Genomic DNA, 18,825 nt, shown 5'->3' with positions numbered 1-18,825 from the left:
GGACCCCCAACCTCTCCCTAGACCCATGGGACCCCCCCCCCCCAGCCCCACAAGACCCCCAAACCCCCTCTGACCTCCCCCCAACCCCAGGACCCCCCTTCACCCCATGGGAAGCCCCCCCAGGGATCCCCCCTTGGCCCCCCCTCCCCACCCCAACCCCTTGGGGACCCCCCCTGAGCACCATAGGGACCCTCAAGCCCCTTGGGACCCCCCCCCCCGCCCCCGAGACCCCCTTAACTGCATAAGGATACCCCCTTAGCCCCTCCCCCATCTCCTAGGGTGGGGCTGGGGTGGGGGGGGGGGTCCCCAAAACTCTCCGTTTTCAACCCTTTTATTCATCGCATTCTCCCGCAGGAAAGCTTACAGCCGCCGTCTGTACACGGTGCCCCACGCTGGGGGGGGTAGGGGGGGCCCCCCGTGACACCCCCCCCCCGGCACCCCAACACCCCCCTCCCCACCCTCCAGGCCCCCCCCCCCAGCCCAGCACAAAGCACCTTTGCATAGATCGTGTTCAAAAGGAACCTATTTTACATGGGGCTGTACAGGGGGTCGGGCCCCCGCCAATGTACACGGGTAAAAAACGCCCCCCCCGGCAGCCCCCGGGGTCCCCCCCCCGACTCTTGTTGGGCCGCCGGCTGCCAGCTCCCGTCGCAAGATGGCCGCCAGCTCGGACGGCCACGGGAGGAAGGCGACGGGGCTGCCAGAGGCAAGATGGCCATCGGCTCGGACGGCCGCTGGAGTCAAGATGGCCGCCGGGTTTCATCGCTGCCAGGGTCAAGATGGCCACCGGCTCCGACGTCCACTGGAGTCAAGATGGCCGCCGGCTCAGATGTCCACTGGAGTCAAGATGGCTGCCAGGTCAGATGTCTACTGGAGTCAAGATGGCTGCCAGGTCCTATGTCTGCTGCGGTCGAGATGGCTGCCAGCACTAGCGGCTGCTGGAGTCAAGATGGCTGCCAGGGGCCATGACTGCCAGGATCAAGATGGCCACCGGCCGATAGCTGCTGAGGTCAAGATGGCCGCCAAGTCTCACATCTGCTGGGGTCAAGATGGCCGTGGGCTGCGACATTCACTGCGTTTCAAGATGGCCGCCGGTTACGACATCCATTGGAGTCAAGATGGCTGCTAGTTCCCACACCTGCCATGGTCAAGATGGCCGCCTGCTCCGACATCCACCGAGATCAAGATGGCCGCCTGCTCTGACGTCTGCTGGGATCGAGACAGCTGCTGGCTGTGACATCACTTGGTTCAAGATGGCTGCCTGCTCCAACATCCCACAGCTGCCCCATGCTGACATCACTGGTTCCGACATCACTGCGCTTAAGATGGCTGACGGTTCTGACATCACATGGAGCAATGCGGCTGCCGGTTGTGACATCACATGGATCAAGATGGCCGCCGGTTGTGACATCACATGGATCAAGATGGCTTGCTGGTTGTGACATCACAGGGATCAAGATGGCTGCCGGTTCTGACATCGCCAGGTTCAAGATGGCCACCACCTCTGACATCACTGCGCTCAACACAGCTGCCGGTTGTGACATCACACAGAACAAGATGGCCACCGCCTCTGACATCACATGGAGCAACACGGCTGCCGGTTGTGACATCACATGGATCAAGATGGCCGCCACTTCTGACATCACATGGAGCAACACGGCTGCCGGTTGTGACATCACATGGATCAAGATGGCTGCCGGCGGCGACACCAACTCTGACATCACCGAGCTCTGCAGGAGCGCCCCTCGCCGTCTCTGACATCACTCATCTCCCGGGGCGGCCATCTTGGGGCCACCCGGGCGGCCATTTTGGGACGTTCCAGTCGGCCATCTTGGGGTCCCAAGAACCATTTTGGGTGGGGTCGGGTCGGCCATCTTGGAGTCGCCGTCGGCCGTCGGAGGGGTCGGCCATCTTGCCGCCCAGGCGGCCATTTTGGAGTGGCTCCAGTCGGCCATCTTGGGGCCACCACCTCGGCCGTTCCGAGGGGTCGTGCGGTCGGCCATCTTGAGGGCGCGGTCGGCCATTTTGAAGGGGGAAATCCACCGAAAGCGCCAGATCGACTATTTCGCGGAGGGGCCCGGTCGGCCATTTTAGGATCGCCCGTTCCGAAGCCGCGCCCGGTCGGCCATCTTGAGAGGGCTCCAGTCAGCCATTTCGTGAACGCCCCCTTGGCCGTTCGGTCGGCGCTCGCTCAACCATTTCGCGGGCGCCGGGTCGGCCATCTTGTAGGCGCGCCGCCGGTCGGCCATTTCGTGGGCGCCCGCTCAACCGCTTCGGGCCCGTCTGCCCGGCCCCCTCCGGCAACGCCCGTCGGCCATCTTGCGGCCCCCCCCCGCCGCCCCACTCAGCCCTTCGTAGGGCCCCGGTCGGCCATCTTGCCGGCCCCCTCGGACCGCAGGGGGACGGCCGGGGGGGTCACGTCTTGGCCTTACGGCCGCGGACGGCCGCCACCGCCGCCGAGGGGGTGTCGGGGGGCGCGGGGGGACCCCCGGGCGGGGCGGGGGCCGCGGCGGCGGCGGCGGCGGCCGAGCGGGTGTTGGCGGCGGGGGGAGCCGTGCAGCGCCGGGGGGGCTGCTGCCGCCGCCGCTGCTGCTGCCGCCCCCGCCGGGTCGGGGGGGGAGGCCGCCGGCGGCGGTGCCGCGCCGACCCCCCGCCCGCCCGCCGGCGCCGTTTGGCCGGGGGGGGCCGCCGCCGCCCCCCTCCGCCCTCGTCCCCGCTGCCCCCTTCCTCCGAGGACGGAGGGGGGGATCGCCGCCGGCGCCGGCCCGGCTCCCGCTCGAGGGGGGCCATGAGGGGGGCGCCGGGGTGGCGCCGGGTGCTGCGGGGGGCCGGGGGGGGCGAGGCGCTGCTGTCGGGGGACGCCCGCTTGGGGGGCCGCCCCCGCCGCCGTTTGCCGGGGCTTTGGGAGGCTCCGGTGGACACCGAACCCCCCCGGGCCGGCCGCCCCCGCCGCCGCTTGCTGGGAGGGTCGTGGTGGTGGTGGTGGTGGTGGTGGTGGCGGCGGCGCGTCGCCCCCCGCCGCTTGGGGGGGCGTCCCCGGCGGCGTTTGGGGGGGCCGGGGCTGGCGCCGGGGCTGGGGCTGGCGCCGGGGGGGTCGTGGCGGCGGCGCCGGGGGCGGCCGGGGACGGGGGTCTCCAGCACCGTCACCAGCCGCCCCGGCAGCTGACGCAGCACCTTGGCCGCCGGGCCCGGCCCCCGGCTCTGCCGGATCTCCACGTCGGCGCTGCGGCGCCGGCGGGGGCCCCGCCCGGCCCCGCCCTGGCCCGCCCCGCTCGACGGCGTCCCCCCCGGCCCTTCCGGTGCCACCGGCGACGCCTCCGAGGGCGCCGGGGCTGGCGGCGACGTCGCCGGCGGGGTGGCCGACGTCGCCGGCGCCGCGTCCGGCGGCGCCGGTGCCGCCTGGGAAGGCGGGAGAGTCACCTGGGGCGGCGCCGGAGCCGGGTGCGACGCCGCCGGCGCCGAGTGTGACGTCGCCGGCGCCGGGTGCGACGTCGGCGGCGGGGTGCCGGGCGTCGCCGGCGCCTGGGATGGGGCCGGGGGCGGTTGCGGCGTCACGGCGGCCGCTTTGGTGGCTGCCGGGGTCGGCTGCGACGTCAGCGGGAGCGTTTGCGATGTCGCCAGGGCCAGCTGCAACGTCACTGGCGGCGTTTGCGACGTCACCAGGGGCGGCTGCGACGTCACCGGGTCCGGCTGCAACGTCACCGGGATCGCTTGCGACGTCACGGGGGCAGCGGGCAGGAGCGGGGCCGCGTGCGACGGCACCGGGGCGGCGTGCGGCGTCGCCGGGGCTGCCGCGTTGGCTTGCGACGTCGCCGGGGCCGCTTGGGACGGCGCCGCGTTGGCTTGCGACGTCGCCGGCGCCGCCGTCGGCGCGGCCGGGGAAGGTCGGGGGGACGTCCCTGCCCCCCGGGGCGACGTCGGCGGCGTCCGGGGGGACGTCGGGGCGGTCCGCGGCGACGTCGGCGTGACCCGCGGCGACGTCGGAGTCGCACGCGGCGACGCCGGCGTCGCTCGCGGTGACGTCGGCGGGGCCCGGTTGGCCGTCCCGGCCGCCCGCAGGCGCTGACTGGTGCGGGTGCCGGTGCGTTCGGGAAGGGGCCGGGGGGGACCTCGCACCCGCCGGGGTCGCCGGGGTCCCCCGGGACCTTCGTCCCCTCCCGGGGTGGCGGCCGCCTCCTCCTCCTCCTCCTCCTGGGGGGGCAGGCGGAAGCGCCCCCCGCCCTTGGCCTGGTCGATGTCCTTCCGCGCCGCCTCTACCTGTTCCTGGAGGAGAAGCGCCCGTGGGTGCCCCCTGCCCCAAAACGGGACCCTCTCCGGGTGCCCCCCCCCCCCGAGGCGAGACCCTCTGGGACACCCCCCGCCCGTGGGTGGCCCCCCCAAAACGTCACGTCACGCACCTCCGCCTGCTTCAGCTCCTCCCGGCTGACGTCCTCCAGCGACGCCTCCAAGAAGTTCATGGCGTAGCGCTCGATGGGCGTCAGCTGAAATGGACGGACGGACACCTGGGTCCCTCGGACGCCGGCGTGTCCCCCCCAGACCTCTCCCCTTGGGTGCTGGGGTGGTCCCAAATCCTCCCCGGACACCTGGGGCTCACCTGGGTCCCTCCAGACCCCCAACCACCCAGGTTCTCCTGAACTACCCCAAGATCTTCCAATTCCCAACCGCCCAGGTTCTCCTGAACCCCCTGGAGATCTTGGTCCTTCCAGACCCCAAACCACCCAGGTTCTCCTAAATCCCCCCGAAATCTTCCAATTCCCAACTGCCCAGGTTCTCCTAAATCCCCCGGAGATCTTCCAATTCCCAACGCCCTGGTTCTCCTGAACCACCCCAAGATCTTCCAATTCCCAACCGCCCAGGTTCTCCTGAACCCCACCGAGATCTTCCAATTCCCACCGCCCAGGTTCTCCTGAACCCCACCGAGATCTTCCAATTCCCAACCACCCAGGTTCTCCTAAACCCCTCGGAGATCTTCCAATTCCCAACTGCCCACATTCTCCTGAACCCCTTGGAGATCTTCCAGAACCCCAACCACTCAGGTTCTCCTGAAACCCCTGGAGATCTTGGTCCCTCCAGAACCTCAACCGCCCAGGTTCTCCTGAACCCCGCCAAGATCTTCCAATTCCCAACCACCCAGGTTCTCCTGAACCCCGCCAAGATCTTCCAATTCCCAACGCCCAGGTTCTCCTGAACCCCACCGAGATCTTCCAATTCCCAACTGCCCGCATTCTCCTGAACCCCTTGGAGATCTTCCAGACCCCCAACCACCCATGTTCTCCTGAAACCCCTGGAGTTCTTCCAATTCCCAACCACCCAGGTTCTCCTAAAACTCCCAGAGATCTTCCAATTCCCAACCGCCCACGTTCTCCTGAACCCCCTGGCCACCCGGGTCCCCACCTGCTCGACCAAGGCAGCAATCTCCTGCTCGGCCTTGGAGAGTTCTTCCTCGGGCTCGGGGCCACCGCGCTCCTCCTCGGGGCTGAGGCTCTCGCTGAACTCGGCCAGCGCCGCCACCCGCTCCGCCTGCGCCTGCGAGGCCGCCCGGATGTCCTCGGGGTCCTCGGCTCCGCACAGGGCCTGGGGACACGGGGACGTCAGGGGGACGTCGGAGGACGTTAGGGGTATCGGGGACGTCGGGGTGGTTAGGGACGCGAGGGACATCGGGGACACGAGGGACGCAAGGACGTGGGCGATATCAGGGATGTGGTGGACGTCAAGGACGTTGGGGCCATCTGGGATGGTGGGGACATGAAAGACATCGGGGATTTTGGGGACATCAGGGAGATCAGGGGTGTTGGGGCCATCAAGGATGTTGGGGACGCGAAAGACATCAGGGATGTTGGGGACATCAGAGGAGATCAGGGGACATCAGGGGTGTTGGGGCCATCTGGGATGGGACGTTGGGGCCATCAAGGATGTTGGGGACATCAGAGGAGATCGGAGGAGATCAGGGGTGTTGGGGCCATCTGGGATGGTGGGGACATGAAAGACATCAGGGATGTTGGGGACATCAGGGGTGTTGGGGCCATCTGGGATGGGACGTTGGGGCCATCAGGGATGTTGGGGACATCAGAGGAGATTGGAGGAGATCAGGGATGTTGGGGACATCAGAGGAGATTGGAGGAGATCAGGGATGTTGGGGACATCAGAGGAGATTGGAGGAGATCAGGGATGTTGGGGACATCAGAGGAGATTGGAGGAGATCAGGGATGTTGGGGACATCAGAGGAGATTAGGGATGTTGGGGACATCAGAGGAGATTGGAGGAGATCAGGGGTGTTGGGGCCATCTCGGATGGGATGTTGGAGACATCAAGGATGTTGGGGACATGAAGGACATCAGGGATGTTGGGGACATCACGGAGATCGGAAGAGATCAGGGGTGTTGGGGCCATCAAGGATGGTGGGGACATGAAAGACATCAGGGATGTTGGGGACATCAGGGAGACTGGAGGACATCAGGGGTGTTGGGGACATCTGGGATGGGACGTTGGAGACATCAGGGAGATCAAGGGACATCAGGAGACATGAGGAACAGCAGGAAGATTGATGGACATCAAGAATATCGAGGAGATGGGGGGACATCGGGGAGGTTGGGGACGTCAGAGTAGATCGGAGGAGATCAGGGGTGTTGGGGCCATCTCGGATGGGAAGTTGGGGACATCAGGGAGATCAAGGGACATCAGGGACGTTAGGAGACACGAGGAACAGCGAAAAGATTGGTGGACATCAAGGATATCAAGGAGATGGGGGGACATCATCGGGGCCACCAGGGGACGCGGGGTGGCATCAGGGTGACGCGCGTCCCCACCTGCTCGAGGATGTGGGTGCGCCGGGTGGCCGCCGGGTCCTCGTCCTCATCGGGGGGGACATCCCCGTCTCTGTCTTTGTCCTTCTCCTTGTCCTTCTCCTTCTCAGGCTCCCGCCGTCCCGGTTCCTCCGGCGCCATGTCGAACAGCTCCCGGATCGTTTGCTGAGGGAGAAGGATGGTGGTGGGGGGGTCAGCGCCACGCCTGGACAACTGGGTCCCCCCTCTGCCACCATCAAGCCATTGAGATGTGGCTCCAAGACGGGACCGGGAGAAGGTTCCTGGACACCAAGAACGTCGGTGCGGGGACGCCCGGGTCCTCGTCTACCTGTTTGAAGTAGGCAGTAGTGAAGTTCCCCCCCTCGATGGCCATATCTCCCAACATCCTCTTCTGGTTGGCCTTCTTGAGGATGTTCTCCTCCACCGTCCTCTCGCTGATGAGCCTGCGAAGGGGACAAAACGTTGGGGGCGACAACGAAGGACGCGGCGAGAACTTGGGTCATCCGGGAGGTTCGACGTACCGGTAGATGTGGACGTCACGGGTTTGGCCGATGCGGTGACACCGGTCCTGGGCTTGGGCGTCCATGGTGGGGTTCCAGTCGCTGTCGTAGAAGATGACGGTGTCGGCGCCCGCCAGGTTGACGCCGACGCCGCCGCTGCGGGTCGAGAGGATGAAGCAGAAGATGCGCTTGTCGGCGTTGAAACGTTCCATCAGGGCCTGCGGGGAGAAGACCCCCGGACACCGGGGTCCCAACGTTAGAGGAGACCAGGACAACCATCCTGGACGCCGGAATCTTCCGTGCCACCGTTAAGCTGTTGAGATGCGGCTACGAGGTGGGATCAGGGGGAGGTTCCTGGAGACCTGGGGGTCTCCATGGGTGGTGGTCCAAGGGTGTCAGTGCCTGGACACATGGGTGCCCCCCTGGACACTTGGGTCCTCCATGTCACCATCAAGCCGTTGAGATGCGGCTACGAGGTGGGATCAGGGGTAGGTTTTCCTGGAGACCTGGGGGTCTCCGTGGGTGGGGGTCCGAGGGTGTCAGCGCCCGGACACTTGGGTCCCCTCCTCCTGGACACGTGGGTGCCCCCCCTGGACGCTTGGGTCTTCTGTGCTACCACCGTGAAGCCGTTGAGATGTGGCTCCAAGGTGGGATCATAGAAGGTTCCTGGAGACCTGGGGGTCTCCGCGGTGGGGGGTCCGAGGGGTGTCGGAGCCTGGACGCGCGGGTGCCCCCCCCCCCGCACCTGGCGCTGCTCGACGCGGGTGCTGCCGTCCAGGCGCAGGTAGATGTGGCCGTGGTAGGTGAGGAAACGCTCGAGGACGTCGAGCATCCGGGTCATCTGGGTGAAGATGAGGACGCGGTGGGCCCCCGCCTTCAGGCGCCGCAGCAGCACGTCCAGCGTCTGCAGCTTCCCTGGGGAGGGGGGGGGGATGCCGGCGTCACCGGGGCGTCACCCTTTGGGATGGGGACGGGGGACGGGGGGGGGACGTGGCGGTTGGGGTTGGGGGCGCGAGGAGATCGAGGGGGGCAACGTTAGGGACGTGGGGACGTCAGTGGGGGCATCGGAAGGGACACGGGGTCGTCGTTGGGGACGTCAGTAGGGACATGGGGACAGCGTTAGGGTCAGGGGGACGTCACTCAGGACACGGGGTCATCAGTGGGGACATCGTTAGGAGCAGGGGGACGTCAGTGGGGACGCTACTGGGGACGTGGGGTCATCAGTGGGGACATCGTTAGGAGCAGGGGGACATCAGTGGGGACATGGGGACGTCAGAGGGGACGCTACTGGGGACGTGGGGTCATCAATGGGGACATCGTTAGGACCACGGGGACATCGTTAGGACCATGGGGACATCAGTGAGGACATCAGAACATTAGAGGGGACGCTACTTGGGACGTGGGGTCATCAATGGGGACATCGTTAGGACTAGGGGGACATCAGTGGGGACACGGGGACATCAGAGGGGACGCTACTGGGGACATGGGGTCATCAGCGGGGACGTCGTTAGGACCATGGGGACATCAGTGGGGACACTACTGGGGACGTGGGGTCATCAACGGGGACATCACGATGGATGGGGATGGCGCTAGGGACGTGAAGACACCAGTGGGATCGTCCCTGGGGACACGGGGACATCAGCGGGGACACGAGATCAGCAGTAGGGACATCATTAGGGACACGGGTGAAACATGGGAACATCAGTGGGGTCGTCAGTAGGGACACGGGGACATCAGCGAAGACATCACGAGGGACGTAGGGACAACACGAGGGACACGGGGACAGCAGTCCCCAACGTCCCCGTTGTCCCCAACAGTCCCCAGGACCAGGGGGGAAATGAGGGGGAGATCAGAGAAGCGGGTGCTCGCGCAGCAGCCGGGTCCCTGATGCCCCCGATGTCCCCAAAATGTCCCCAAAACGTCCCCAAATTTAAGGGGAAATTACCGGGAAATCAGGGAAGTGGGTGCTCACGCAGCACCTGGCTCCCCAATGTCCCCAAACTGTCCCCAAATTTAAGGAGAAATTACTGGGAGATCAGAGAAGGGGGTGGTCACACAGCACCCGTTCCCTGATGACCCTAATGTCCCCAAAACGTCCCCAAATGTCCCCAAAATTTACAGGGAAATCACTGGGCGATCGGAGAAGCGGGTGCTCACGCAGCACCCAGGTCCCCAATCCCCCCAATGTCCCCAAAACATCCCCAAATTTAAGGGGAAATCACTGGGCGATCGGAGAAGCGGGCGCTCGCGCAGCACCCGTCACCGCAGTGTCCCCGGTGTCCCCAAAATGTCCCCAAATTTAAGGGGAAATTACTGGGAGATCAGAGAAGTGGGTGCTCACACAGCACCCGGGTCCCCGATGCCCCTGATGTCCCCAATGTCCACAAAATGTCCCCAAAATTTAAGAGCAAATTACTAGGAAATCAGAGAAGCGGGTGCTCACGCAGCACCCGGGTCCCCAATCCCCCAAACGTCCCCAATACCCTTAAATATCCCCCAAACGTCCCCAAAATTTACGGGGAAATCACTGGGCGATGGGAGAAGCGGGCGCTCGCGCAGCAGCCGGGTCCCTGATGCCCCCGGTGTCCCCAACGTCCCCAAAACGTCCCCAAATTTAAGGAGAAATTACTGGGAGATCAGAGAAGGGGGTGCTCACGCAGCACCCGTTCCCTGATGACCCCGATGTCCCCAAAACGTCCCCAAATGTCCCCAAATTTACGGGGAAATTACTGGGTGATCGGAGAAGCGGGCGCTCGCGCAGCAGCCGGGTCCCTGATGACCCCAATGTCCCCAAAACGTCCCCAAATGTCCCCAAATTTAAGGGGAAATTACTGGGCGATGGGAGAAGCGGGCGCTCGCGCAGCACCCGTCCCCACAGCATCCTTGGTGTCCCCAGCATCCCCAAAATTTACGGGGAAATCACCGGGCGATGGGAGAAGCGGGCGCTCGCGCAGCAGCCGGGTCCCTGATGACCCCGGTGTCCCCAACGTCCCCAAAACGTCCCCAAATTTAAGGAGAAATTACTGGGAGATCAGAGAAGGGGGTGCTCACGCAGCACCCGTTCCCCGATGACCCTGATGTCCCCAACGTCCCCAAATGTCCCCAAATTTACGGGGAAATTACTGGGCGATCGGAGAAGCGGGTGCTCGCGCAGCACCCGTCCCTGCAGCGTCCCCGGTGTCCCCAACGTCCCCAAAACGTCCCCAAAATTTACGGGGAAATCGCCGGGCGATGGGAGAAGCGGGCGCTCGCGCAGCACCTGGGTCCCCAATCCCCCTGATGTCCCCAATCCCCTTAAAGGTCCCTAAATTTAAGAGAAAATTAAAGGGAGATCGGAGAAGCGGGTGCTCACGCAGCACCCGGGTCCCTGATGCCCCCGACGTCCCCAATACTCTTAAATATCCCCAAAATGCCCCCAAAATTTACGGGGAAATCACCGGGCGATGGGAGAAGCGGGCACTCGCGCAGCAGCCGGGTCCCTGATGCCCCCGATGTCCCCAACGTCCCCAAAACGTCCCCAAATTTAAGGAGAAATTACTGGGAGATCAGAGAAGGGGGTGCTCACGCAGCACCCGTTCCCTGATGACCCCGATGTCCCCAAAACGTCCCCAAATGTCCCCAAATTTACGGGGAAATTACTGGGCGATGGGAGAAGCGGACGCTCGCGCAGCACCCGTCCCCACAGCATCCCTGGTGTCCCCAACATCCCCAAAATGTCCCCAAAATTTAAGGGGAAATCACCGGGCGATGGGAGAAGCGGGCGCTCGCGCAGCACCCGGGTCCCTGATGTCCCCAATGTCCCCAAAACGTCCCCAAATTTAAGGAGAAATTACTGGGAGATCAGAGAAGGGGGTGCTCACGCAGCACCCGTTCCCTGATGACCCTGATGTCCCCAAAACGTCCCCAAATGTCCCCAAATTTACGGGGAAATTACTGGGCGATCGGAGAAGCGGGCGCTCGCGCAGCAGCCGGGTCCCTGATGACCCCAATGTCCCCAAAACGTCCCCAAATGTCCCCAAATTTAAGGGGAAATCACCGGGCGATGGGAGAAGCAGGTGCTCACACAGCACTCGTCCCCGCAGCGTCCCCGGTGTCCCCGACGTCCCCAAAACGTCCCCAAAATTTACGGGGAAATCGCCGGGCGATGGGAGAAGCGGGCGCTCGCGCAGCACCCGGGTCCCCGATGCCCCCGGTGTCCCCAACGTCCCCAAAATTTAGGGGAAAATCACCGCAAGATCAGGAAAGCGGGTGCTCGCGGCGCCCCCGAGCCCCCCCCCTCCCCGAGACCCCCGGGACCCCCCCCCAGCACCCCCACGTACCGCAGTCGTACTGGATGAGGCGCAGGTCGGGGAAGTGGGTGCGCATGCTGCGCAGCACCCGGTGCAGCGCCCGGCCCCGCGGCGCCAGCTCCTCCCGCAGCCGCTGCTCCAGCTGCGCCCCGCTGCCGCAGGCGCCAGGGGGGGGGGCGGCAGCTGTGCAGGGCCACCCCCCGCGCCTCCACCGGCGGCAGCACGAAGATGAACCTGGGGGGGGGGTCAAGGAATTTGGGGGAGACACCCCCCCCAAAAGGACTGGGACCCCTCAAACCCCAAAAACCCCCTGGAGCCCCCCCAAATTGCCCCCCCCCCAAATATCTAGGTGCCCCCCAAACTGCCCCCCCGAACACCTGGGTCCCCCAATGCCCCCCCCCCCAAATACCTGGGTCCCCCCCAAACTGCCCCCCCCAAATACCTGGGTGCCCCCAAACTGCCCCCCCGAACACCTGGATCCCCCAATGCCCCCCCCCCAAATACCTGGGTCCCCTCAAACCCCCCAGAGCCCCCAAAACTCCTTGGACCCCCCCCCAAAATACTTGGGTGCCCTGAAAATGCCCCCCCCTGAACACTTGGGTCCCCCAACACCCCCCCACCAAATACCTGGGTGCCCCCAAACTGCCCCCCCGAACACCTGGATCCCCCAATGCCCCCCCCCAAATACCTGGGTCCCCTCAAACCCCCCAGAGCCCCCGAAACTCCTTGGACCCCCCCCCAAAATACTTGGGTGCCCTGAAAATGCCCCCCCCGAACACTTGGGTCCCCCAACACCCCCCCACCAAATACCTGGGTGCCCCCAAACTGCCCCCCCCAAATACCTGGGTCCCCTCAAAACCCCTGGAGCCCCCAAAACCCCTTGGACCTCCCCCAAATTGCCCCCCCCCAAATACCTGGGTCCCCCCAAACTGCCCCCCCGAACACCTGGGTCCCCTAATGCCCCCCCAAATACCTGGGTCCCCCCAAACTGCCCCCCCCCAAATACCTGGGTGCCCCCAAACTGCCCCCCGAACACCTGGGTCCCCCAATGCCCCCCCCCCCAAATACCTGGGTCCCCTCAAACCCCCAGAGCCCCCAAAACTCCTTGGACCCCCCCCCAAAATACTTGGGTGCCCTGAAAATGCCCCCCCCTGAACACTTGGGTCCCCCAACACCCCCCCACCAAATACCTGGGTGCCCCCAAACTGCCCCCCCAAATACCTGGGTCCCCTCAAAACCCCTGGAGCCCCCAAAACCTCTTGGACCCCCCCCCCCCAAATACCTGGGTCCCCTGAAAACCCTCTGGAGCCCCAAAAAACCCCTGGAGCCCCCAAAACCCTTAGACCCCCCCCCCCCCAAATACCTGGGTTCCCCTAAACTGCCCCCCCTTGAACACCTGGGTCCCCCAATGCCCCCCCCCAAATACCTGGGTCCCCTCAAAACCCTCTGGAGCCCCCAAAAACCCCTTGGAGCCCCCAAACCCCTTGGATCCCCCCCCCAACACCTGGGTCCCCCCCAAACCCCCTGGATCCCCCAAAACCCCTTCCCAGATACCTGAGCCCCCCCCAAACACCTGGATCCCCCCAAATTCCCCCCCGTTCAATACCTAAGTCCCCCAAAACCTACAGCCCCCCCAAACTCCTGGGGTCCCCCAAACTCCTCCAGAGACCCCTCCCCAAACACCCACCCCCCCCCCAAATACTAATTGCCCCCCCAAAACACCTAATCTCCCCCCAAACCTCCCCCCCCCTTGAATACCTAAGTCCCCCCCAAACCTACAGCCCCCCCAAACTGCTCCCCAGCCTCCTGGGTCCCCCAAACTCCTCCAGAGACCCCTCCCCAAACACCTGTCCCCCAAACTCTTAATCCCCCCCCCAAAACCCCTTCCCAGATACCTGCCCCCCCAAACACCTGAATCCCCCCAAAACCCCTTCCCAGATGCCTGGGCCCCCCCCCAAATTCTCCCCCCCCTTGAATACCTAAGTCCCCCCAAAACCTACAGCCCCCCCAAACTGCTCCCCAGCCTCCTGGGGTCCCCCAAACTCCTCCAGAGACCCCTCCCCAAACACTGCCCCCCCCAAACACTTAATCCCCCCCCCCAAACCCTTCCCAGATACCTGGGCCCCCCCAAACCCCCTGGATCCCCCCAAAACCCCTTCCCAGATGCCTGGGCCCCCCCCCCAAATTCTCCCCCCCTTGAATACCTAAGTCCCCCCAAACCTACAGCCCCCCCAAACTCCTGGGGTCCCCCAAATCCTCCAGAGACCCCTCCCCAAACACCCGCCCCCCCCAAATACCTAATTGCCCCCCCAAAACACCTAATCTCCCCCCCAAACCTCCCCCCCCCTTGAATACCTAAGTCCCCCCAAAACCTACAGCCCCCCAGCCTCCTGGGGTCCCCCAAATCCTCCAGAGACCCCTCCCCAAACACCTGCCCCCCCCAAACACTTAATCCCCCCCCCCGCAAAACCCCTTCCCAGATACCTGGGCCCCCCCCAAACCCCCTGGATCCCCCCCAAACCCCTTCCCAGATACCTGGGCCCCCCCCAAACACCTGAATCCCCCCAAAACCCCTTCCCAGATGCCTGGCCCCCCCCCCCAAATTCTTCCCCCCCTTGAATACCTAAGTCCCCCCAAAACCTACAGCCCCCCAAACTCCTGGGGTCCCCCAAATCCTCCAGAGACCCCTCCCCAAACACCCGCCCCCCCCCCCCAAATACCTAATTGCCCCCCCAAACACCTAATCTCCCCCCCAAACCCCCCAGTCCCGGACCCCCGATCCCCCGGTACCTGTCCAGGAGGGGCTGGAGCTGCCGCAGGCGCTGGGGGGGGGCGAGGACGGCGCGGGCCAGGGCCCCCCCCGGGGGGGCGCGGGGGGGGGCAGGGTGCAGAGCCCAGCACCTCGCTGCCGTAGACGGGGGCCAGCCCGCAGCGCAGCTCGTTCAGCCGCAGCAGCCGCTCCAGCCGCTCCGCGCGGCCCCGGCCCCGCTTCGCCTCCAGGGATTCCTGCGACGGGGGGGGGGACGGACACGTGGTGACACCCCCGCGACGGCTGGGACCCCCCCCAAATCCCTACAGACCCCCCAAATCCCTAGAGACCCCCCCAAATCCCTAGAGACCCCCCCAAATCCCAGTCCCCTCGCCCCACTTCGCCTCCAGGGACTCCTGCGACGGGGGGGGGGACGACACGTGGTGACACCCCCACGACGGCTGCGACCCCCCCCAAAATCCCTAGACACCCCCCCAAATCCCTAGAGACCCCCCAAATCCCTAGACACCCCCCGACCCCAGTCCCCTCGCCCGCTTCATCTCCGGCACCCGGCTGTGGGGGGGGGGAGGGGAGGGGGGGCACCCAGACCCCCCCCCCCCCCCAACTCCAAGGGGTCACCCAGTGCCCCAGACCCCTTCCCACCCCCGTAGAGACCACCCCCCTACCCCTGGGTGCCCCCCCCCCCAAAATCCTCCCTTTGGGTGACTGGCCCCCCCACCCCAAAATTCCCCCTTACACCCCCAAATGCCCCCTTAGACCCCCACAGAGACCCCCAGGGTGCCCCCCCACCCCCAAATTCCCCTTTACACCCCCATAGAGACCCCCCAGGGTGCCCCCCCTTCACCCATGGGTGCCCCCCCCCCCAAAATTCCCCCCTTACACCCCCATAGTGACCCCAGGGTGCCCCCCCCCAAAATTCCCCCTTACACCCCCAAATTCCCCTTTATACCCCCATAAAGACCCCTAGGTGCCCCCCCACCCCCCAAATTCCCCCTTACACCCCATAGAGACCCCCAGGGTGCCCCCCTTCACCCATGGGTGCCCCCCCCTCCCCAAAATTCCCCCTTACACCCCCAAATTCCCCTTTTATACCCCCATAAAGACCCCTGGGTGCCCCCCCCTCCCCAAAATTCCCCCTTACACCCCCATAGAGACCCCCAGGGTGCCCTCCCACCCCAAAATTCCCCCTTACACCCCCATAGAGACCCCCAGGGTGCCCCCCCTTCACCCATGGGTGCCCCCCCCCCAAAATTCCCCCTTACACCCCCATAGAGGCCCCAGGATGCCCCCCCACCCCAAAATTCCCCCTTACACCCCATAGAGACCCCCAGGGTGCCCCCCCCTCCCCAAAATTCCCCCTTACACCCCCATAGAGACCCTAGGGTGCCCCCCCACCCCTAAATTCCCCCTTACACCCCCACAGAGACCCCATGGGTGCTCCCCTACCCCTAGGTGCCCCCCCCCAAAATCCTCCCTTTGGGTAACTGGTCCCCCCCCACCCCCAAAATTCCCCCTTACACCCCCATAGAGACCCCCAGGGTGCCCCCCCCTCCCCAAAATTCCCCCTTACACCCCCATAGAGACCCCAGGGTGCCCCCCCCTCCCCAAAATTCGCCTTACACCCCCATAGAGACCCCCAGGGTGCCCCCCCCCCACCCACGGGTGCCCCCCCCCCCACTTTCCCAGGGTGCTCACCAGGTAGAAGGGGGAGCGCGGGGGGGGCGGGGGCTGGCGGCGGGGGGGCGGCCGGTGGGGGGTGGGCGCCGGGGGGGGGCTGGGTCCCCCCGGCCCCTCGGGTTCTTCTCGAGGGGGGCGGCGGCGGGGGGGCTGGGGGTGCCCCTGGGGGGGGCGACGGCGGCGGCGGCGGGGGGGGGCGGCGGGTGCTGTGGGTGCTGCTGGGGGGGGGGGAAGAAAAAAAAAAAAATTAATTAGAGAGGGGTGTTGGGGGGGGGGGCACCCATGGGTGCTGGGGGGGGGGTGCAGCCACTCACCCATTAAATCGGGTCCGGCGGTGGGGGGGGGGACGACGCTGGCGGGGGGGGGCACGGGCAGCACCCGTAGGAGGGGCCGCGCGCCGGGGGGGCCGGGGGGGGTCGTGGTGCGGGTGGGGGTGGGGGTGCGGGTGGGGGGGGGGGCCGGGGGTGCCGCCAGCCCGTCGCGGGGCGCCTGGCGCACCACGATCTTCACCACCCCCCCGCTGTTCACCAGCGGCGTCGGCACTGGGGGGGGGGGGGACAGGCGCGTTAGACGCCCCCCCCTCCGAAAAAAAAAAAAAAAAAACCCTGACCCCGCTCCCCCACCCTGCCCAGCACCCAGGGGGGTGAGGGGGGGGTCCTGGGGAAGGGTTGGGGGCACCCAAAGGAGTCCTGGGGGGGGCCAGGGGGATCCTGGGGGGGGGTCGGGGGCACCCAGAGGAATTTTGGGGGGGGTCAGGGGCACCCAGGGCATCCTGGGGGGGGCTTGGGGCACCCAGAGGAATTTTGGGGGGGGCTCGGGGGCACCCAGGGGGGGTCAGGGGCACCCAGGGGGGACCTGGGGGGGGCTCAGGGTACCCAGAGGGGTCCTGGGGGGGGTCAGGGGCACCCAGAGGAATTTTGGGGGGGGCTCGGGGGCACCCGGGGGGGGGTCAGGGGCACCCAGGGGGGTCCTGGGGGGGGCTCAGGGTACCCAGAGGGGTCCTGGGGGGGGTCAGGGGCACCCAGAGGAATTTTGGGGGGGGCTCGGGGGCACCCAGGGGGGTCCTGGGGGGGGCTCAGGGTACCCAGAGGAATTTTGGGGGGGCTCGGGTGCACCCGGGGGGGGTCAGGGGCACCCAGGGGGGTCCTGGGGGGGGGCTCAGGGCACCCAGGGGAATCCTGGGGGGGCTCGGGGCACCCAGGGGAATCCTGGGGGCTCCTGGGGGGCATCCAAGGGTCCCCCCCCCCCAAAATAGTCTCGGGGCTGGGGGTGCTTAAGAGCACCCAAAGGGGTCTGGCGGGGGGGTCCCAGGGCACCCGGGGGGGTCCTGAAGGGTCCCAAGGGGGCTTAGGGGCACCGGGGGGGGTCCCAATGGTTTGGGGGGGGCACCCAGAGATACCCCCCCCCCCTTACCTTGAGCGGTGGCAATGGGGAGGCCAATGGTGGGGGGCTGGGGGGGGGTCCCGGCTGGGGGACCCCCCGCGGGGGCCGGGGGGGCGACGGGTGCCAGCAGGGTGACCTGGGCGGGGGGGCCCAGGAGCGGGTGCTGCCCCCCAGCCGCCACCAGATGCACCACGTTCCCTGGGGGGGGGGGGCACAAGGGGGTGTCAGGGGACACCCCAACCCCCCTCACCCCCAAAACTGGGGGGGGGGGCACAGGGGGGTGTCAGGGACACCCCAACCCCCCCTCACCCCCCAAAAGTGGGGAGTGTGGGGGGGGTGTCTTTGTCAGGGCCCCCCCCTACAGCCCCAACCCCCCCATGTAGCGGTGCCCACCCACTTTTGGGGGTCCCCACCCCATTTTAGGGTCCCCCCCGTTTTAGAATCCCTCACCTTTGGGGGTCCCTACCCATCTCAGTGGGTGCCCACCCCCCTGGGGGGGTCCCCCCCCACCTTTTGGGGAGCCCCCCCCCCACAGATTTTTAGGGTCCCTCGCCCATTATCGGGGCTCCGCTCCCCGTTTTGGAAACCTCCGTCAATTTTGGAAGGGGGGGCGTCCCATCCCATAAAGAAGGAACCCCCCCCCCATTTTGGGGGTACAGCCCCCCCCCCCATTCCCTACTTCCCCCAACCATACCCCCCCCCCCAAACCGCTGGGTCATTCTACTTAAAAAAGGGGGGGGGCCTTAAAAAAGAGATAAATATACAATGCAAATAAAAGAAATAAAATAAGGGGGGGGGGATCCCCCCGACTTACGGGGGAGGCCGCGGGGGGGGGCGAGGGCCAGGTGCCGCAGGGGGGGGGCAGCCAGGGTGAGTTTGCTGCCCTGTAACTGCAGGGTGAGGGGTTTGGCCCCCCCCGGGGTCGCCCCCCCCGGGGTCCCCCCCGGGCCGCTGGGCCAACGCCGCCAGTTGCCCGATGCTCACCACCTCGCCGGCTACGGGGGGGGGGGGGGGGAATAACACGCGTTATGGGGGTGTCCCCCCCCCCCTTTTAAATGATAAAGGGGGGTAGAATGGGAGAGGGGGGGGTCCCCAAAATAGGGGGGGGGGGCTACTTACAGGGCAGGCGGGCTTGCATGTCGGGGGCCAGCAGCAGGCGCTGGGGGCCGGGGCCGGGGGAGGGCGTAAGCGGCCAGGGGGGGCCCCCCCTTGCCCCCCAAAGCGGGGTTGGGGGGGGGGGGCGGGCGGCGGCTGGGGGGGCGAGGGGGCCGGCGGCAGCGGCGGCGGCGGCGGGGGGAGGAGCGGCCAAAGGAGTGGGCGGCAGGGCTGCGGGAGGGAAGGGGTTAATGGTGAGAGGCCCGCCCACGCGGCGCAGGCCCCGCCCACGGCGAAAAGCCCCGCCC

At 66.5% G+C, this 18,825-nt stretch overlaps 1 protein-coding gene across 1 annotated transcript in view; it reads right to left on the bottom strand.

The window, feature by feature from the left end:
- Positions 1–325: 325 nt before the first annotated feature.
- LOC142026012 (uncharacterized) overlaps positions 326–18,825 on the bottom strand; it is a gene marked incomplete at its 5' end in the record, with an annotated part of 24,863 nt that continues 6,363 nt past the window's right edge. The window contains 14 exon segments of the mRNA XM_075018761.1: positions 326–4,263; positions 4,398–4,481; positions 5,395–5,574; positions 6,807–6,968; positions 7,132–7,246; positions 7,325–7,521; positions 8,049–8,218; positions 11,623–11,826; positions 14,383–14,598; positions 16,058–16,257; positions 16,354–16,581; positions 17,453–17,620; positions 18,237–18,417; positions 18,542–18,748. Coding sequence (XP_074874862.1) covers positions 2,416–4,263; positions 4,398–4,481; positions 5,395–5,574; positions 6,807–6,968; positions 7,132–7,246; positions 7,325–7,521; positions 8,049–8,218; positions 11,623–11,826; positions 14,383–14,598; positions 16,058–16,257; positions 16,354–16,581; positions 17,453–17,620; positions 18,237–18,417; positions 18,542–18,748 — 4,160 coding nt within the window.

Source organism: Buteo buteo, chromosome 31 (genome assembly GCF_964188355.1).
Source record: "Buteo buteo chromosome 31, bButBut1.hap1.1, whole genome shotgun sequence".
Classification (NCBI taxonomy): domain Eukaryota; kingdom Metazoa; phylum Chordata; class Aves; order Accipitriformes; family Accipitridae; genus Buteo; species Buteo buteo.
This window is presented reverse-complemented; position numbering and strand designations above follow the sequence as displayed.